Below are 21,675 nucleotides of genomic sequence, written 5' to 3'. Positions count from 1 at the left end.
AGCAGAACCTCAGCCCAGGCCCCGTGACCCCCGAGCCCAGGCAGTGTCCCATGTCAGCTCTGGTGTCATGGTCAGCACAGGGTGAAGATCCTGGGCCTGGGCTGCTGGTCATACCCATGAGAAAGTCAAAGATCGTCATGTCCATGATATCCAGGACTCGGTGGCCACTGTCATAAGGTGGTGTCTGCTTCACCTCCTCACAGTAATCGGGGTCCACTTCCCACCTGCAGGGGGCAGTGTGAGACAATGGGTCTTCCTCTGTGTGGTCAGGAAGATCCAGGCTGAATTCTGCGTGCTGCCCAGCTCAGGAGGGCACAGAAGCCAGGGGGCTTCTGCTCCAGAAAGAAGACTCAGTAGAGACCACTATATCACTGTGGATTTTGAGGCTGTATTAATAGGAGTATGGGGCCATGGGTGATCACAACACTCTACCTGCCCCCCATGAATCAGGCCTGGAAGCTACCATCAGCTCTGGGTGCATGGTTTTGGAGGGTCACTGCTGAGAATCAGTGCCCACACATCCTGTGAGACATACTGACTGAAGGAGCAGGATATTCCTTCTCCCAAGGATGAGAGGGGTAGGGAGGGACATCTGATCTCAGCACCTAAGAACATGTTCGAGGAACCCTGAGGACAGTCTGCACTTCCGAGGTTTCTGGTTCTCACGCAGAGAAGTCCTTTCCAGCCACGTAAACACAGATTCCTCCCTGCCCACCCCTTACCCTTGCCACTCATCCCTGCTCTGTGACCCTGAACAATCTGAATCCTGGCTCTCGCGCCCAACACCCATACTCACTCGGCTTTCTTGCGCTTGTGGTAGGAGCGCCGCCAGGGGTTTCGCCAGGTCTTCCTTTTGGCCAGCGACAGGTCCGGCAGGAAGGCCGCCAGTGAGCCCTCTATCTGGTCAGGTTTCCCGCACAGCGCGTGTTCCGTGGAGCAGTAGTAAGAACACTCCCCGTAGAAGCAGATGTTGTTGGCTGGGGGCAGAGATGGCCAGGTCACTTGCACTGGCCCAGTGGTATCCTTCTGTTCCTGGTCAGGCCTATCACCATGTGTCATCCAGCAGCCCCTCCAGTCCTCACCTGACCTTGGTGACCACCTCCAACCCCTAGACCTACAGCAAGACTTCCAAAGCCACACAGCCTCACCTTCAGAATCAAGAATGGCACCCTAAAGTGATTCTAGAGTCAACATTCAATAGCTCAGAAAATGATTCTTGCTATGAAGAAAAGGAAGAGATTGTTCACAGAATGGAGAAAATACTTGCAAATCAGACATCTGATGGGTAGCTAGTAATCAATATATGTAAAGAACTCTTACAATTCAATAATAAAAAGAACCCAGTTTATAAATGGGCAAAGGACTCAAATGGACCTTTCTCCAAGGACCCTCAAATGGCTAATGAGCCCACGAGAAGGTGCTGTCAGCATCACTCGTCATCAGAGAAACAAATGGAATCTGCAGAGGTTCCACCTCACACCCACTATAGTGGTTTTGATCCAAAGACCACACAATAGCAGGTATCAGTGAGGACGTGGAGCATAGAAAGCAGGAGAGAGTGAAGTGGGGTGGTCATGGGAAGACAGTCTGGTCCCTCAAATCCCACTAGAGCATCACCAGGGTACCACCCTCAGTTCCTGGGTACAAGGAGTGAAGATGGGATTCCAGAGACTCTTTATATGCTCAACAGGGAACAACAGACCTGGGGTTGGCCTGACCAAGTGCTCATCAGCTGACCAATGGACTTCCAAAATGCAGGATTTGCAGACCACAAAATACCATTCGACATTGGCTGAGGTTGGGAGCCCAGTGAGATGCCAGGTTGGAAAGACAGGGTGTTGTTGGGAGCAGGAGAATCCACAGAAGCAGAGTGGACAGACTGCTAGGAGCTGGGAGGATCTGGGTGTTGCCAGCAGACATAGCTTTCTTTCTGGGGTAAGGGAACCATCCTGGACCTGGATGGTGGTGAGTATCCATGCTGCATCATGCTTGTGACAAGACCACTGAATCATAATTTAAAGTGATAAATTTTATGCATCCTGTGTTGTATCGCAGTTAAAACAAACTATTTAAAACTGCAAGTCTTTGCTGTCTGGCAGCTTCCTGGCTCATGATTTTGCTGAAAGAGGTTACCATCTCACTCTGATCACAGATCCCAAGATGATCTCTTCCCACACTTATTTATTGGCTGAATCTGTGTTTTCATGCTTTGGTTTGTTTGCTGTGCCCCAGCACCTTCCCACCCATGCCTACGTCCAGCTGTGGTGTCCCCCGAGCTACACACCCGGGCCTTTCCAGGATCTCCCTGAAGTTCCAGGAGCCTTCAGACCACAAGGCAGGACCAAGTGACTCAATGCAAGCTCTGCCAAGCACTTCTAGAGTGCAGGAGCAGGACAGAGTCCTAAGGAGCAGGCCCAGGGTGCTGACTGCTTCCCACAGCTGGACCACACAGCAAGCCTGGCTGGGCATTACCTGCCTATCTCTCCGCCTTGCAGGCCTCATCATCCATCCAGCATCACATAATTACCACAGGAAGAATGATCAAAGAGAGATCAGCCTGCTGTCACCCTGGGGCTGATATAGGTTAATCGGCAGCCTCTGGCGAGCAGAACAGCCAACGCTAAGCAACAGCTTCATTTCCAGGAGGAAAATCTTTATCCCATCTCTCAGTGGCTGGAGCCATGAAATCGATTGCTCTAACAGCCTCCTGCCCTCGCTGAGCTGGTTTAGATGGTATCTATCAAAAGGCAAGGGCATTTCACAGCTCAGCTCCTTCTGCATCAAACACAAATCTTGCGTCTACAGGGGCACCCAGGGTGTGGCTGGTGGCTCCAAAGACAAAGGTCCCCTTCTGGTTGTGCAGTGATAGTCAAGTATACTTCTGCAGGGCTGAGGGTCACATGAGGTAACTGTGAGGGCCTTAGGTGTATGGACAGCCCTGCCAAGCAGATGCCAGGCATCTGGGGAGCAGGGAGCTTGTGTCCTGCTCCATTTCAACAAAAAAGAACAGAGAAAGCCAGTGTCCAGCCAGCTGAGAGAGCCAGCACATTCCTGCTGGTCCTCTGAAGATGGGCCAGTCAGCTCCCTGGTCTTGACCTGAAGCCACGAGTGTCTGCTTTCTTCAGGGATCTAGATCTGAATGGCACCCGGTCGAGTACCCAAAGCACCCCTCCAGGGTCAGAATGGTGGCAAGGCATGTCTCTGAGGATGTCTGCCCTCCTTGCCCTTGTCTCACAGTGCTGTGGACCCTGGTGAACATGCTGTCATATGGGGTGGTGCCCCAGACACTGGCAGGCCCCTTTTTGGAAACCCCACTAGCCTCCAAAGTGCCCGAGCACTGGACGTGGGTTGTAGACAACACAGTGCAATGAACCAGGCCAGAGAGGCAGCAAGAAGAGCCAGTTCATTGGCAGGCAAAACCCCAGCTCAGGGCCTCTGTCCTTCCCTGGCAGGCAAAACCCCAGCTCAGGGCCTCTGTCCTTCCCTGGCAGCACCCACAGGCATGTTCACCTCATAGAAGACTACAGGTGATCAGAATGTCTGTGACATGTCCCTCAGAACTCATTGAGAAAGGTGCGTGGCCTGTGAGAGCTGCGGCCTTGCAAATGTGGGTTCTCACCAGTCCTGCCTCTCAGCCAGGTAGCTTTAGAGCCCCCTGAACGTGGCTTCCTGAGTCCTGATCTGTACCGGGTTACCTCTTCCCTGAGCTGCTTCTTTCTGACTGTGGCTCAGAGGCTGGAGGGCAGCTGCCCGGATCAAAGCCTCCTCAAGCGCACTTGGCTCTGGAGAAGCAGCGATGGCAATTTTGGCATCGGATGCGTTGGAAGTGTCAGCAAAGCAAAAACATTTTGTTTTCTAAAATGAGACCAAAACTGGCTCCTGAGAGCCCGCTGCTTCCCAGGTGGGGGTTCTGAAGGCTTTCAGAAGAGATCCACTGACGCAGACCAGTCAGGGGCACAGAGCTAGGGAGGCTGTGCTCAGAAGTGACCAGCAGGGACCGGGAATGGCTGGCCAGGTGAGCCACTGCTGCCAAGGAGGCTTCTCAGGGTTTCACAGGGGCTGGCAACCAGCAGGGAAAATGTGATCTTGATCAGGAGCCAGAGACCAGGGATGGGGAGGCCGCAGGGCCAGCTGAACAGAGAGAGATTTCACGGTGGCACCACTACTGGCAGCCTCAGTGGCCTCACCATGGGGGACTCCAGGAACTGACAGCTCCCCGCTGAGGGAGGGAGGGATCCCAAAGGTCACCCAAAGTGGGTGTGGAGTATCTTAATTTGTCTGCTTACGCGAAGAATTGGCTCAGTCTTTGCAAAAACCAAAATAGGACAAAAACAGAAAAAAGAATCTATAAACCTTCACTGTTACGAAATGACCTAAAAATACCAGGAGCTGGGCACAGCACACTGCATAGGAGGCCTCCCTTGGGCCCTCCTGCCTGGGAAGAGGGGTTGGCGATGGGAGGTGGAAAGCACAGCCAGTGTTCCCATGCCGTGGACTCTCCAATGGTGCCGGCTGCTGGCTTCCCTATCCATGCTGTTGGCAGGAGCCTCTTGTTGGGAGGATTTGGGGTGCTTTCAGCTGGGTCCATGGCTATGGGGCACCCAGCATGCCCTTACCCACTGCCTGGACACTGGCTTGACTGTGTCAGAGTGGTGACATCATACATCTGTATGGCCTTAGCTAGGTCACATGCTCAGTGTAAGGGGATGTGCTGACTCCCTCCTCCCAGCCCCGTGACTGCATTTATTTGTCCACCCCGGAGAGCTCAGGAACCAGACCTAGTCTAGAACAAGGGCATGGGTCCAGGTGGAAGACACTGGGAATTGCCAAGCTGGGTGGGGGCTCTTGAGAAAAGGAAAGCTATTCTCTAACATGTTCTCAGCCTTTGAAATACATTACTTACTATACAGGGCAAAATAAAAATTATGAAAGGCAATAGACAAGCAGCAGCCAGGCATCTGATGGCAGATGGGGACCAGGGGGTCAATTTCTATAGGCAATGGGGACACAGAGTGGGGCTGGACAGTGCTGGGATGATGGGACTGGAGGAAAATTATCAGGGCCACGGCTGGGCAGGGGGTGGGGTGCACAGGAGCCCTAAATGCCAGGATCCCAGCAGCAAGCCCTGGTCCCAGGCTGGGGGCCAGTTTTGGCTCTCCAAGGGGAAGCCCAGGCAGGGATGATTCTGGGGATGGTCAACCCTCCAAGATCCTCCTGACACACAAGCTCTTAATCAGCCCCTTCTGCCAGCTCCAGGGATCAGGGGGACATTTTTCTCTGCTTCTCCAGGGATTTCTGTCCTATTTTTCTCTTATGAATGGTTTCTGAGAGAGGAAGAGACCATATGAATTGCTGGGTGAGTACTGGGTGAGGAAAACAGAGCTTAATTAAATCAGGGGTTCACAGCCCGGAATTCTGACAACTCAGCGAATGCAGTTAAGAAAGAGGGCAGAGTGTATCAGTCTGAAACGTCTACGTGAAATGAGCTTTTAGGTGGGGCTTTTATGCCCAGCACACCCCAAGACACAGCCTCCTTGAGGACTGTTGCTGGAGTCATGTGAAGAGCTACGAGGCTCTACCTGTCAGTATACCTGCCTGTGGAGACCACTGGGCACCTTTGGGAGTGAAAGGGGCTCCTCCGAGCCCCGCATGCAGGTTGTACCATTGGCAGGGGCTCAATATGGGCCACCACCAGGAAGGATTCAGAAGTGGACAGGTCAGTGGAGTCTTGAATGTACATTTAAGTAGCCTGAGCAGATGAGTAATCAAATAGTGGGTGACAGTAGCCATAACCCTGTGCCTTGCATGGGGAAGTGGTCAGTGACATGGCCACACCCACACGGCCTCTGGCAGCTGGTTAACCTGTGGGGCAGTTGGGCACTCAATGATAGGGTACATGCTTGGCCCCCATGAAGGGCCGCAAGCTGAGCACCAGTGTTCTGTAGCAACTCCTTTCAGCAGTGGCCCAGGCCCCAGCTACCGGGGAGGGTACCTGGAGAGATGAAGAAGGTTCTCCACAGCTTCTTGTCCCGAGTCACATCCCGGATCTCCTTGGTCATGTTGACCATCCTGCCAGCCACTGGTGGGACTCGGCGGAAGTCAAGGATCCTGGCAAAACAAGGGCAAAGAAAAGGCTCTTTACCTTCTAAGCCTGATTTTCAGTGGCCTTGGTGGAAGCCAGGGAGCCACGTCCACCTGCCTCAGTCTAACCCAGCTGTGGCTCTGTCAGCACGGACGGTTAGAATGTGGTAGCTGCCTTGTGCACCAGCTTCGGCCCTGCCAGGCACCCACTCACTGAAACATGCCCTCATTTCAGGGCTAAATTTAAAATGGAACTAAATTAAATTAAACATTCTTAATGGAGCTCTTTCTGAGTGGTGCCGCATGCACGGCCACTTTCTTAATTAAATGGAGATGCTGATGTGAGCTCTTCCTGCTGACACAGGATGTCGAGATGGGCTGGCTGGAGAGGGGCCAGGCAAGGAGGGTGGGGTTCGACCCCACCACTTCCTCCTGCTCTCCCATTTCAGGTGCCCCCATGAACTGCCTATTTTATTAATAAATGCCCTGAGGGGCCATATGTCTTATGCAGTGGCCTTACTAGCTTGAGGCCACCGCTGTCCTTTTCTTTGTCTTTGGTGGCCAAAGTGGTGAAGGTGTTGGAAACAGAGACTCCTGGGGATTTCCACAATCACTATGTAAGGTCTGTGATCTCACTCAAGTCACCTGGGATCCTGTGAGATGCAGATTTTGGGGTTCTGGGTCAGCCTGGCACTGCACTCTAACCAGCCAGGTCCATGGTGTGGCTGGGGTGGTGAGTGGGGCGCTCTGAGCCGAGACCTGTGTCTGGCCAAGCAGGTTCGGAAGCCTGAGGGCCAAACCCACTGTGGGCTGTGGCATGGGAGGGACTCTGTCCTCCACACCCTGCTGATCCAGGGGCAGAGCCAAGAATCACCCCTTCTGGGCACAGAAATAGATGACTGTCACACGGTGTGTATGTCAGCTACTCCACCCACCCAGCAGCAAGGGGTCAACTGGAACTTGCTATTAATCATGTCCCATTGTGTCTGAGCTGCCCCTTGGGAGATAAGTGTCAGGGGACTCTCACTCTGCCCCCTCAGGGAAGCCTTCATGCACTTCCAGAGCAGCTCATACCATGACTCTCCGTTAAAATGCACAGCATGGAACCTTCCACCCTTCCCCACTTTGTTCCCAGCTTCCATAACCCACCATCCGTCCTGGCCACTCCTTGCTGGGGTGGGTGAGGAACAGAGGGCAGGGTCTTTGCCCACTAAGGACAGGGCTCCAGGCAGGTCATTCCCTTGGGGGCTCAGTGTTTTGGCTGCCTGGTGGGGTGTGAAGTCTAACCCACAGGCTGCTCCAGATGGAAACCCCAGAGATGGCGGCTGTGAGGTGATTATGATGGGATGTGCTGTGGACCCCAAGGCCAAGGGCCTCACCTGTCCAGGTGGAAGGCGGCAATCTCTGCATTGTGCCTCTCGTAGTCAGAGAAGTAAAAGAAGTCAGGGGGTGTCTCCTGTTCCCTCGTTTGCCTAGAGAAAATGGGGCAAAAAGAAGACAGATCTGTCACTGAGAAAAGCTCCAATCAAGGAGGCATTTGTGACCTGCCGCCTTCCAGAGCTGACTTATATTTTAGAGAACTGTGTTAATCAGGGTCACAGCTGTCATTAAAAGCTAAAGTATATCCATACAGTCAAACATGTTATACCTAAAAAGCACTCAGTACCCAGGTCTCATCATGGCCTCCTGATTTGCTGTGTTTTACTGTCTTGTCTGCTCTCTGGTTATTCACACCCTGTGGCTGCAAGTGCATGGTCTGGTGAAGGTGCAACTCCCCAGTCCACGTTCAGTGACCTCAGCGAGCAGCTCACCCTCAGCTATAAGTAGAAGTTCATACCAGAAAAACTGGCTGTCAACCTGGCCCCCAGGAGCTGTGCAGCACAGAGCTATCAGCCCACTGCCAGCCAGACTATGCCAATGCCAATGGGCAAAGGGAGTGCCTGCTTCTAAGTGAAGTGTATGGCGGGGGGGGGGTGCATTTTCGGGGAGGGTAGCCCTGCAGCAGAGTAGGTTGGACTAGGCCCCCTTGTTGGACATAGGCTTCTCCAAGGTGTGGGCCTGGGACTGGGTCTGGTGGAATAAACCATCAGATTGGCCCTGTTGCCATTAGTCCACTGGTGGTAAGGATACTCTCCACCACCCCCGGCTCTTTCTGAAGCTTGCCATCCTCTACTGGGCTCTGGGCCTCAGTTTCCCTGATCTCCCACCCAGCTCCTGAGCTGAGTCATGACCGCCTGCTGTTTCCTGCACTTGACCCCTTATCCTTAGCCTCTTTCCTGTGTTCAGGTTGTTCTCTCATTCTGGAATAGCCTTCCCTCTGAGACACCAAATGGCTAAACCAACTTTTCCAACTATGTGTCTTACAGACAACATGCCCAGGACTTCCAGTACATGGGTGTCCTCAGAGAAGCTGAGAGTTTGGGTAACAGAGCCAGCCCAGGACTCTTCTTGGGGTCCCAGGAGTGTGCATTCACATGCAAGGACCCTGTCCATGGTGGTGGGAAATAGCAGTTCTTTGCTGAATAACAGGACCCCTCCCATGGTGCTGGAGCTCCTACACACCCAACCTGGACTCATGGTACATGGTGAGTGCAACCTGGTCCCAGGGCCTAGGCCTTACTCTGCACTGGGCTTGCTGTGTGTGCAGCTGGGCCACTCTCTCTCTCTCCCTCTAGGACTCCTAGACTCAGCACTCAGGGCCTCCCACGGTCCCTGGAATTAATGCCAGCATCTTTCATCCCTGCATCTGGCTGGGGACATGAAGCCACAGGCAGGAAAGGCCAGTCAGTGTCACTCTGCAAACATGGATGGTCTCTAGTGCCTTGGGCTCTAGGATGTTTAGCAGACTTCAGAGGAGGCAGGACCCGTTACAGGGCTCTGGTGAGACCCTGTCATGTGGGGTTTGACCTTAAGACTCTGGAAACAAAACATATCATTGCTCAACATGTGTGGGCCAGTGATGATTCTGGCATGAAATTTGGGCCCCCTGGGTGCTGCTGCTGTCCCCACCAAGAACAATGCGTGGCTTCCAGTGGGGAAGGATAGAGTTCAGGCTGCAGGCGAGGGCCATAGCTGTGCCAGGTGGTTCCTTGAACATCACTTATCTCAGTGACGGATTTCTTCCTCCACCTTTCCAGGAACCTGTGTGTAGCACTGGTGCTGGAGACAGACTATTCCTCATGACCCTCAGTGGTTCCCGTATGGACAGGCACCCTGCAAACTGAGGGCGCACTGGTCTGACCACGTGCCAAGCTGAGGTCACACAGTCCTTGTGCTTCCTCGGTCCACTCAGTGGAGGAGGCTGACCATCTGGCAGCCGCTGCAAGTAACACTTGAGGACGGTGTGCTGTCTCCACTGGGCAGGGCTCCTGAGGTTCGAGAGAGTCTGGACTTTGTGGAGTCTCTTGGTTTTTAAATGGGGGCAAATGATTTCATTTCCTTATAGCTCTGTGGGTCAGACTGAGCCTGTCAGTCCCCTCACTGGTCCAGCTGTGAGCTTTTGAACAGTGGCCCCTGTGCTCAGCTCAGAAGCGCTGGCTTTCAGCAAGGCTGTTCTCAGAACACTGGCTCTTCTGGAAAAAAGGTAAGGACTGAGGCAAAAGTTCCCTTCCTTGAGCTTCCTGGAGCCTCAGGCTAACAGGTGCTTCTGGAACAGCTCACACAGGATGCTTCCCTGCTCTGCCACAGGTTGGTTTAGGTTGCTGTGGAAAGCAGAATGATTACTTTTGGGAGATTGTGGCCTTAACTCATGGTTAGGTGGGCAGAGCTCACTGTTGGCCCTGGGTACAGCTCATGTAAGAACAGCGCCAGGACCTGTAGCAGGGACTCTCCGGGCATCTCTTTGGGTCTAGCTGACACCCCCCCCCCAAATCTGGAAAACAAGGGCCTGCAGTCTCTTTGGGGTCTACTTGTGAGATCTCGGCCTCACCCTCCACCCTGTGTGGGCTGGCACAATCTCCCTCCAGGATGGCCCTGCTGCTCTGCACTGACCCATGTAGCAGTACTGCCCATGCAAAAAATGGCTAGAGTCAGGAAGGAGCCAGCTTTTAACTCTTAATTTAATTAATTTAAATGTAAGTAAGTGCATGTGGCTAGTGGCCATGTGGCAGGCAGGGCTCTGTGATAGCCTTTCTGTGACTTTGGCTTGCCCTCCCTCCCAGCCTGCCTTCCCCTGCTTCTCTGGCTACCACCTCTGGGAAGGTCCCCCGGAACCACAAGTTCTTTCAGGGCCTCTCCTTGTCTGTATGAGGGTACACATCCCCATCAGAGACAGCATACATGATGGTGGTCGGTGACCTTTACTGAACCTATCTTAGTCCTGCTCAGCACACAGGTCTGCGGGTGTTCACCAGGCCAAACCCATGTCTGTGGTTACATCTCAGCTCTGCCACTCTTGGGCCATGAAACCCTCCCCTCACCCAGACTGGAGACCAAGCCCTAGAGGGAGAATTAGAACAGCTGCCTCTGGGGCAAGAGCCTTGACATGAGTTGTACACGGGAGGGGCACACTGTGTGTGCTGAGTCTCCACCTGTCCTATCCATGCAAACCAAATGCCTGCGTGGAGCTCTGCATGTCTGGGCCCTTGGAGTCTGCTCCTTATGATCACAAAGCAGCAGTGACTCTGGGACACTAAGATGGGCAAGAGAGGCCCAGGGAGGACAAACCTAGTGATGTTTACCCAAGGTCCCAGGTGGGGCTGGAGCAGGATTCAGTGTGGTGAAATTCTGTCTACATACATGCACACAACTGTATACACACTAATTTGTGTGTGTGTGTGTACACACATGCACAGTATCTTAGAACAGAGCTGTTTGGAGGATCTTGGAGGGAGAGGGAAGAGATTAGGTCTCATTCCCACTGATTTTTCCTTCACAGAAGGGCTGGGAAAGAACATTAGTGACCATGAAAAGGTAGCTGATTTTCTGGCTGTAAAAACAGGTACAGCTCCAGCAGATGACCAGTGTGCCTTCTGCACTCAACTGCACAAATTGGGTTACTTCAATAGTCCATCTGGTGGCTCCCATATGACCTATGCTCTGCTTTAGTTAAAGGTAGCCTTCAGAGGATGCGGGGAGCAGCCAATGGTTCTGTCCACTCCCAGCAGGGCAGGGCTGAGGGAATGGGATGGCCCCAGCCATACACCAAATGCATCCACAGGATGCTGGGCCCCTCACTCCCCGGGACTTAGCCAGCTCCAGGGCTCCTCCATGGGTGGAAACACTCTTGTCCCAGTAGATCTTGAGTCTGCTGGGGCTTCTCTGGCTCTGGCTGCCTCTCTCAGAGAGCACACCTGACAGCCAGCCTGGTCCCCACTCTGCCACGATGTACATTTCCCTTTGGGCCTCTACATAGCCAGAGACAGACACAGCTCACTTCAAAGAGCAAGGCCTTGGCACAGGGACATTGGGCAGCATTGTTCCCTGTAGGAACAGCAGGAAAGGCCTGGGGGCAGGAGTGTCCTGTCCTGGGCTTCTCATGCTCAGCCAAAGACCTATTTCAGGACTGGTATTTCATGGTCAGGGACTAGCAAGGAGTTGATGTGGACACAGAGTGGCCTCCATCTACCTGCAGCCTTTAGCTCATGCCCATGTAGTCACCTCTGCATATGACATGCACTCACAGCTGGATGTGCAGACATTTGCACAGGGTGCTAAACAGGGAGCAGCTCTTTTTGCCAACACCCTGGCCTTTCTCTTTCTCTCCCTCCCACTTCCCAGCCCTCCTAGTAGGTAACACATATGACATCCAGGTGCCTCTGAGCCCTTAGGCTCTGGAAAAAATCCAGATAGTTCCTTGAGGCCTTTCTGACCTGGCCCAGGACAGCTCCTAGTTGAAAGACACTGAGTTCTGAAAAGCAGGCAGGTGTCCTAGGCTAGTGGCAAGGTACTCTGGGGCCTCTTGCTCCTGACGTGTCCATACGCACTCTAACCCAGATACTGGCTGCCCTCTTTGCCCACCTCAGGAAACGCCAGCAACTGTCAGAGGCACCAAGAATGTACCCTACCCTGAGGAGGGGCATCTGATGTTTAGAAGAGGTTGGGGGGATTCTTGTCCTCTTCTTATATGAACCACCCACCTTTGTGGAGCACATCAGTTCCTGGAACATCAAGGCCCCTCACTAGACGAGATTCACAGAGAGGATATGTGTGTCATGCTCTGCACATTCCATAGCTCCAAATCCTGACTCTGAGGCCCGTAGTCACCCATATGGTGGCCCATAGCCTCCTACCTCCTGCTCTAAGGCATGAACCACCACATTGGCTGCCGGGTCACCGAGAAGCTGAGCGCCTTGCTGGAAGTTGCTCCTTGCAAATGAACTCCCTGGTGTTTACAGTGCAGTGAGGCTGGGAGTGACCACAATCCACTGTTCAGGGACATGGGCCACCCACCAGACCTTACCTACATGCAGGACTCTCCCTAGATCCTCTGCAATGGCCCTGCTTCATGGCTGTAACAAGTGCTGCCACCACTCTTGCGTGGTACTGAAGCCTACCCTCCACTGGCCCAAATGCTGCAGCCTGTGGCGGATACTCTTCCCAGTTCCCAGGCTTCTGGCACACTTGACTTTCTCAGATTCTCCTACATAATCATCAAGGCCCTAATGGACACCACAGAAATGTTGCAGTCTGATGTAAACTGCTAAGCCTAAGCCCTGGGACTTGGATAGGGTCAGGGGTTGTTCATGCCTAGAATTATCTTCCAAACACCTTGGAGTCACTTGAGGGATGACTGTGCCCATCACACCCTGGAACCCTCAGATCAGGATCCTGGGGGTGGAGGTGTGTGCTAGCAGATTCTAATGTGCTACTTGGGTCCTAGCCACCAGGCTGTCCTCATCAGGCTATGACCACAGACTAGCCCTGACCATTGGGCTGTCTTGTCTAAGCCCAGGCTGCCTAGTTCCAGACACTTGGTCATGGGTGGCCACTCCCAGGATCAAGTAGAATCTGAGGGAAGGGCAGTGGCTCTCGGCCTCTTTCCAGGGCAACCCGGACATGCTGTGCCTTGGCCACTGCTCCTTCTTGGTGTCCTGAAACCAGTCCCATTTGCACCTGGCGGGGACTCAATATTCCCCCAGGTTGGTAGTGGCTAGGTAACCACCATCCCACCATGTGGTCTCACCCAGATACACCCACCTCCACACAGACCCTGGTGACCATTGAGCACATGGCTAACCTGGGTCCAAGCAGCCGGTGGCCTTCTGGGTTCAGTATAAATTTTGTGATGGGTGTGATGCCTGTACATAACTTGCTCCCACCCTCCCTAGGGTTGCTGCCCACAAGTTGGCTACCATCCTCCAACACCCTCAAGTTCTGTATCACAAAAGGCTGCTTAGCTAGAGTAACCATCTGGTCACCAGTCCCCATCCATCCTTATAGCTGGATGCATACGTGCCCTGTAAGCATGTGCCATGGACAGTTCTCTATGGGTACTCATGTGCCAGCTTCTGGGTTTGCAGCAGGCTGGCTCCCCAGCATGAAGGAAGCCACCTCACCTCCCTCATCTGTTTCAAAGATTCCCTCTCTCTCCACTGTACAACTGTCAACCTGGAACAGCCTCAAGACCCCATACTTTGTCCTCCAGGTCCACTTCAGCTGGCTCCTCTGGGAAATTCCCACAACTTTCTAAGCCTTGTGGTGGAGCTGTGTCTTGGCTTCTTGTTGAGAGCTGTTCCAGGTTTCTATAGGCTGTGTGCTCAGTTCAATCTGCACTGATAAGGCCTCCGAGCAGAGCCAGCACAAGGCAGTCCCAGAGGGCAAGAGGGCCTGCAGGCCAGCTTGACATGCTTAAAAAAATAGTACTGGGGTCCCCAGTGAGGAGTGGCTGCTGTGTGAGTTTTGAGGTCAAGGCACCTCCCTCCAGGTCTTCTGTTTAAAGTTTGTACCAAGTTGGGTGTGGCAATACACACCTGTAATTCTAGCACTCAGCAGGCTGAGGCAGGTAGATCACCAAGTTTGAGGCCAGCCTGGGCCACCCAGTTTGTTCAAGCCTAAACTATATAGTAGGACCCAGAAAACAAAACAAAGCCAAAAAATCTGCATTGAAACAGAGGGGCAAAGACTGCTCATGGAGGTGCTGGTGAGGTGGAGGAAAATGACAGCCTTAGTCACAGGGTCCCCCTGGTCCCTCAACTACCCAAATATACAACTTGGGAAAATGCCCCACTTTTACTGCGGTTCCCCTCTGACAAGAAAGACTGAGAGAACATGGCTCTGAGCCATGTCAGCAGCCACAGGAATTGGGCAGCATAGCCGGAGTGCACAGGGACATCTCTGGGGTTGCTGGGAGCCAGCAGTGCCAGGTAGCCCAGGAGGAGATGGGACATTGCCCTCAGAGACCCACAGGCTGGTTCCCTGATGTCCTCTGTGCCAGGCTCCCTGACTCCTTCCTACTGGAGAGAAGTGCTACCTTGGGTGCTTTGGAAAAATACTGGGCCTGCCAACCCAGGCAGGGGACAAGCTCAGTGAACTTGGCCAGCTGGCAGGCCCCTTCCCCATCTGGCATACTGTGGAAAGGTATGCCAGGTGTAGAGGGCAGGTGAAGGGCGTGGTCCTGAGTCCAAGGTGGAAGATGTTATCGGATACTTGGTTGGCTGGGCACCCAAAGCATAAAACCATCCCGACCAAGAGGGGATCAGGACAGCTGAGACAAATGCTTCCTGATCCAGGAGAGTTCCCCATCCATGTGCCTTGGAGCACAGGGTCCAAAGTTGCTGTCTTTGCAGCTTTGCCAGGTCACAGGAGACCTAGAACACCTTGTTGGCTGTGGACATCTGTACCTGAGAACCAGATGGGACACCCACAGAACTGGCCAGGCTGCCTGCCAGCCCACGCAGAGGCAGCTGCAGACTCCAGCTTGCAGGAGGAAGGGCTGCCCGAAAAGGTCCGCAATGCAGGACAGGTGGGCATTCTGTTTTGTTTGGGGCGGGGGGAGGGGGGGTTGTAAGTAAAGCTTCCAGTTCAATAAAGGAAGTAAGTAAAAGTAAACAAGTAAATTGAGTTTGTATGGGCGAAATAAAGGGGCCCATTGGGGAGAGATGTTTATCATAAAATCCTGAAACACACACAGATTGCAGATTGCCAAATGTACGTCTTTGCCTGTCGTCACCTAGAGCCCAGACACACTTCCCAGGCTCTGCTGGGCTCTTTGCCTGGTGGATCAGTGTGAGCTTTCCCGGTTGTTTGAGAAGAGCTGCCTGTGCTGAGCTGGGTTGGGGGCACTGGGATGCTAAATGCCTGCTGCTAAAATAACACCATGGCTTTCTCCACTCCATTGGGAGACCTCCCTTGTTTCCAGTGTCCCAGGTAGTTCCAAGAAAAATCAAGTGACCCATGGCCCATCCTCTGGTGGCTCTCAGTGCTGCCATAGCTGGTGGGGGAGATCAGATGGGGGATAGGGGCTGCTCTGGCCCCAGTTCTGGAGAAAGGGTCTGGGCTCTCCAGCCACAGGACAGAGCTGTCACCATATCCTCACCAGGCTCTCAGAGCAGGAGGGCCCATGGTATTTTTTGAGTCATTTACCTGCATACTGAGCTGACACCCAGCAGAGTGCCCAGCACTCAGCTAACACCTTCTTTACCAGGCATCTGGGCACAGCCTTGAAGCTGAGCTGAGACATGATGCCCTGTGACGAGGACCCCAGCAGACTAAGTACTGGGGCCTGTAGGTCCCACCTTGCTCATTCCAGGAGCTGGAGGTACTTTTTGCCCACTGCCTCTCACCCTAGAAGTTATCAACTCTGGGACCTCAGGCCAACACCCCTGAGGTCACAGTGAGCCACCCCTGACCATCCCCTGGCTCAGGTCTGAGCAGGAGAAAGAATTTCAGGGTTGATAGGGCAGGGATTGAGGCACAAGCTACACTCTGAGAGGGCCACTCCAGTGCAGGGAGACCCATGGGATCCAGGGAGGAGAAGGAGGACCGGGTGAGACCCAGCAGGGCCAGAACCCAGCACAGCACCTGTGCATGCCTCCCCATGAGTGCCACACTTTGGGCCCAAAGGTCATTAGGAAGGCAGGCACTCATGGGAAGCCAAGTCCCAGCTGGCATAGCCTATGAAGGTTTTCCAAAGCCTCTGGAGTCCACACACCTTCCCTCTTCCTTAGAGATGAACACATACCCCTTCCCTTTAGAAGGACCTTCCTTAGCTCCCAAGAAAACACAGTATGTGCTGGCTATGCCTATTCATACTGAAGTGAGAGTGACTTCTGGATTGACCCTCACTGGGCATCTGTGGTGGGCTGAACAATGGTTCCCTAAAGATGCCCATGGAGGAATCCCCAGAATCTGTGCATATGGCACTCGTATGGCAGAAAGGACTGTAGGTATGAGACTGAAGGGTCTTGAGATGGGAGATTCCTTTAGTAGGGCTTGCTTGACACAAGTGATGAAGTCCTCATAAGAGGGCACAGGGGAGACAAGGACATGGAAGACACTGCCCGTCTCTGAGGAGGGAGGAAAGGGTCATGAGCAAGGAATATGGTGCCTTAAGAAGCAGGAAAAGGGAGGTGGGTCTTCCCAGAGCCTCCTGCAGGAATGCAGCCTATGTTGCACTAGAGGGCCCCTGTGTTATCCTGGGCACTAGATTTGTGACATTCATTACAGAAGCCTCAGGAAACTAATTTTTGGCAGCCTCACAACAGGACATGTGGGCAACATGACCAAGCTCCTTACTTTGGGAAGCTGTGAAATTCCAGATTCTTGTCTATTTCCTCTGGGTTTGGTCACGCTATCAAGGCCAGAATTTATGACCCTTTTAGGAAAAGATGCATAATATTTTACAAGAAAGAACTATACCACTGTTTCCAAAAACAGCCGAGAGAGGCAGGATTCAATAAGTAGCATGGGTCCATCTTCAACTGGCAATGAGCCCTTACAGGGCTCCCAGAACCCCGCTCTGTCCTCAGTCTAATGAAAGGAGCATCTGGGGAGGAAAGAGGAAGATGCGCTGATCACATGGCGGGAGAATGGCAGAGAATCTCTGGGGCTTCACCCTCCATCTACAAAGTCACGTTTCCTCCTTTACTGCCACAGCCGCCATTGTGAGGCCATACCATGCCAGCTAGCTGGATGAGCATTCAGGCTGCAGAGGGCATAGCAAGGGTAGAGTCACATACTGTTACGTCTGGTACCCTAAGAAGGTCTGGACTCCATGTGGGAGGGACTAGCAGTTTCCCTGGAAACCAGGATCCCTCATACTGGCTTCAGTGGTTGGGAAGGTTCCTCTGGGTTGCTGGGGTACTAGCTGTGTGCCGCACGCATGTATGCACTAGGGACTGTCCCTTGGAATTTCTGGCTCTGGCTGGGACCTGGGGCCGAGTCACTAGGAACCATTCCCACGTCAATCTTTAGCATGTAGGGGACTTCCTCCAGGTAAATATACATAAAATTGGTGGCTTATTACCAAAACCTACAATGGAATAAAACCCCACACTTACCTGACCTTCACTGTGAGCCAAACACTGTGCTGAGAGTTTTAGATGAGGTCCCTCCTGATTCTCCATGATGCCCACTCCACAGCAGGTGGAGAGAACACTCAGCCAGAAATGGCCAGATTCAAAGTCATGCGCTTGGGTCTGAGAGTCCAATCCCAAGGCAGCTCTGGGAGGCACTGTGTGGAAGAGGCCTGAGGTGCGCATGGGTAGAGTGCAGGCCAGCAGGTCCCCTGGCAGACACGTGAGGGACAAAAGGTGGGGCCAGGGTTGTCCAACTTTCCTCTCTAGGGCTGATGGGATCAGGTGCTTTGGAAGCATCTTAGATCAGGTAGCTCAGGATGTTACCGCATGTGGTGTTACTGTCCCTGCCAGGCAGGGAAATGGGTAATTGGTTTGATTGTGTCCTGGGCAAACATGTTCTCCTGGCAGCACAGCTGACTAGGGGGACAGAATGGGAGGTGGTAACTGGAGTAGAATCACCAGCAAATCACCACTGGTCACCACTGGGGACATAAAGCTTTCCACAGTGTTTCCAGAGTCCATGCCCCCAGGTACCCCAGTCAGAGCTAGGTGTCCTAAGGTTTCTGGAAGCAGACAGGAAACCAGGGTCCAGAGAAAGAAGACCATGCATCAACCTTTGTGTGTCCTAGGAAGCCATGGATCCCAAACCTGCAGTGTGGGCAGAAGGCAAGGCATGAGGGATGGCCACAGGAGGCTGGACGTTCCAACAAGCAGATGGATCCAAGTGAGCAGGAGCCATATGACTCGTTCGCTGGCCCAGAGCACACAGGATGGTGTGGATGAGCTCTTGTGCAAGTTTCCTCCCAGGGCATCTTCCTGTGTCAGTCTCTGAGCGCCACCTGCCCTGACCACCTGAGATCCACTAGATCATGCTCTCCTTCTCTGGGCCATGGAAGAATCATGGGCCTTACTGCCCTAGAGTGATACTCTCACTTCAGGTACCCAGCTGTTGTCCTAACCCCATTCTCTGTCCTATGCCAGTAATGTGTCCAATACCAACCTCCTCTTCCACAGATGGCAGCACCTCCCATCACAGGAGGTGGCATATGCTGTCCCTTGTTGGTCATAGAATTGCTATTCTTTGTTCTTTACTATCTTTTCTACTGAACAGACACACTATGCTCACTGATGCCAGGCTGAGCTGGCAACTGCACCCTGGTGTTTCATGGGACATTGTGCTGTCCATTACTGATTGGCTATGGCTGCTTTCATCCATGCAGCAGAGCTGAGCCCTTCATGCTTTGCAGCCGTCCACTGCCCCTGAGTATGTCTCACCTCAGCACTGGCTTGCTCTGAAACTTGCCTGTTGGGACCATGGCTCATGTGCTCCATGAATAGGTGCCCAGTGGCAAGATCCTCCTCATGTCCAGAGCTTCTGGGAGGATTTCACATCCACTAATGTTTCCATGTGAGAATTTGGGTCCCAATGGAGGTCTGAGATGGGCACCAGTAGGGAAACTTCGTACATCAGGGATGAGGTGGTGGAGTATGAGACACCACACCGGCTAGTGGGCAGTGAAGCCAGGTGAGGCCAGCTGCCCTTTTCCATCCAAAGCTTTCCTTGTGAGCCTCCTGGTGGCTCTTGTGACCAAACACAGGGATACAGAAATCTCTCAAGGTTTCTTGGGCTTGAGCAAATAGCCACAAACTAGTGGCTTAATACTCCGGGCCAGAAGGCTGACATGGAGGCATGGGCTGGCCAGGTTCCTCTGCAGGTTCCAGGGCAGTGTCCCCCCTGCCCCTGCCAGTTGCCAGGGGCTCTGGGTGTCCCTTGGCTCCACCAAACCTCTGTCTTCACAGGGCCTCTCCGGTGCATGTTAAATGTCCCTCTTAGGAGGACAGCTGATGGCATGTAGAGGCTAGTCCACCTATGCTTCTCATCCAAAAACCCCTAACTTGATCACAGTTCCAAAGATCCAGTTCCAAAATAAGGTGACCTTTACATGTTCTGGGGATCAGGCCCTGCTATCTGGGGGCGCCCACATCTGCCCCACCCTCCCCACCCAGTGCCAATCTCAGGGAGGCAAGAACCCAGAGAAGACAGACACTCCTCCTAAACACACAGTGGATCCCTGACTCACCCAATGCAGGCGTGGAGGCAAAAATTAGCCCCTCTGTCTCGGATAATCTTCCCGTCACTCACGCAGCAGAAAACAGCCACCTTGTCATTAACGAGATATATTAAGCTATTTAATACCAGGTTTTCGGTGGGTGAATGTTCTGGAAGGTGAGGGGGCTTCTCCTTGGCAGCCGCTCAGCATGACCTTCAGTCTTGGATTGCACGGTGATATTTTGTGCTAAATTTGGGATCCCTTATTCTATACTCCAGTGGTGGTGGTGGGGGTGGGGGTTGTTTGTTTCAAGGCTTGCGTCTCTGCTGTCCACAGGTCTTTCTAGAGTGGGGCACAGTCCTGGAGGTCAGCTGTGAGGTGGGAGGGCGGTTCTTTAGCACAGTGGCTGTAGGCAGAACTGGACTTTGCTGGGGAAAGGGCCCTGGTCAATGCTGGCCACACTTGCTTTTCACAGAGGGATCCAGGAAACGAGACAGGGAGGCCAGGAGTGGGGATGGCAGTGGCAGGGCTGGAGCACAACACAAGGAAGCCACCCGAAAACAGTTCTCAGCGTAGGAGAGGCCCGCTGTACACAGGAGTGTGCCCGCCGCTCACCTTGCCCGAGAGGCTGGACTCTGCACATCTGGAGGCTGTGCTGGTGACGAAGCCCCTCTGATGTATAACAGCAGGCTCCTCCTGGCGGGACCCTTCCTTGAAGATCTGTCTCTAGAGGTTCTTTGGGAGGTGGTGGGATGGCAGGAGCTGGGAGTAGCCTGTGTGTCCTGGAGCTGCTGCTTACATGCTTCAGTGCTGTCTCTGAGAAGCTTCCAGGCCCAAGGCTAAGGATAAGGCGTCCCCAGGCAGGGATCCTTGAACAGAATTGGTTATTTTGCTGCAGAGATGTTTGAGTGACTGTTCAGCAGGGCCAGTTCTGGAGGATGCAGGAGGAATGCATCTGTACATAGAGGCTGAAGCTCCAGGGGGCAATGGGCTATCTGTCTCTGTGACTTGTTTTTTGAGAAGTGTTTGCCCCCACAGCTCACACTGATTCCGTGGAAACTGCTGCACTCCAGAGAGCTGGCCATGGGGGCTGCCCCTTCCCAGCTTCCCAGGGCCCAATGCAGTGTCAGTGTCTCTGGGTGAGGGGACGGGATGCAGGCCTGGCTCTTGACACTGCTCCCTGGGACCAGTCTCGTGCTACAGGCTGGACTCTGGGTGTCCTTGACCAATAGGGGAGCTTGCACCCTTCAGTGGCACCCCCACGTTCCCAAGGACATAGAGAATACTGAGCTTTTCCCAGGAAGCTGTTGTTCTCCATTGTTCCTCAAAGTGGGACTCAGAGGAGGAAATCACTGGCTTCTCTGGCTGGGTGGAAATTAACTCAGAAAAGACTCTTTACCCGCTTATGGTTAATTTAACGAAAATCAACGCAAAAACGATTCAAAGATTTGTAGCTGTAAGGAAAGTCTAGGGTCACTTCACTGAAAGACAATTATGATGATGCAGACTTGATTTTAAAAGCAAAAGTAAACAAGTAACTGTTTTTTGTTTTTGCAGTACTGAGGGTACTGAAGGTCTGAAGGTCTTGCTAAGTTGCTCACGCTGGGCTCAAACTTAGAATCCTCCTGCCCTTGCTTCCCAGAGTCCTGGGGTGACAGATGTGCACCACCATACCTGGCTATGATCACTGTTTTCAAAATCCCTCCTCCACTCACCCAGGGTCCGTGGTATGATCCAGGGTATGGCGGGGGCAGTCGGTGGCAGTGAACAGGCTCTTGTGGTCGCCTGGAGACAAAAGATGCACTTTTCCCCATACTTCCTCCTTGCGGTCCATCATTTTATTTAAAAGTAATAAAAACACAAGATGCCACTACTGCCTAAGCCAAGGATTAAATATTTAGCATCGAGGTTACTGCTATGATCTTGTTTTCCCTCCAAGGAGTCCTAGATGTTTAGGAAATATTAATAGGAGAAATAAACTAAATCCAGAGAGAAAGGCTTGTGTTTCGGCCCACTCATTGTGGAAGATCTTAAATCTACAAAATTTCCTTCTGGGGCATTAAAAACAACCAACCCTGATCGAACTG

At 53.0% G+C, this 21,675-nt stretch overlaps 1 protein-coding gene across 1 annotated transcript in view; it reads right to left on the bottom strand.

The window, feature by feature from the left end:
• Positions 1 to 21,675, bottom strand: part of Fam20c (FAM20C golgi associated secretory pathway kinase) — a 48,005-nt gene that overhangs the window by 2,472 nt on the left and 23,858 nt on the right. The window contains exons 4-7 of the mRNA XM_063233979.1: positions 7,461 to 7,553; positions 5,993 to 6,108; positions 797 to 977; positions 115 to 224 (exon numbers count right to left, since the gene is read on the bottom strand). Coding sequence (XP_063090049.1) covers positions 115 to 224; positions 797 to 977; positions 5,993 to 6,108; positions 7,461 to 7,553 — 500 coding nt within the window. The remainder of the gene's footprint in view (positions 1 to 114; positions 225 to 796; positions 978 to 5,992; positions 6,109 to 7,460; positions 7,554 to 21,675) is intronic.

This window comes from Cavia porcellus, unplaced genomic scaffold (assembly GCF_034190915.1).
Source record: "Cavia porcellus strain 051 isolate PalLab524CR breed Dunkin Hartley unplaced genomic scaffold, mCavPor4.1 scaffold_23, whole genome shotgun sequence".
Classification (NCBI taxonomy): domain Eukaryota; kingdom Metazoa; phylum Chordata; class Mammalia; order Rodentia; family Caviidae; genus Cavia; species Cavia porcellus.
The sequence above is the reverse complement of the archived record's forward strand: the minus strand, read 5'-3'. Positions and strand labels throughout refer to the sequence as shown.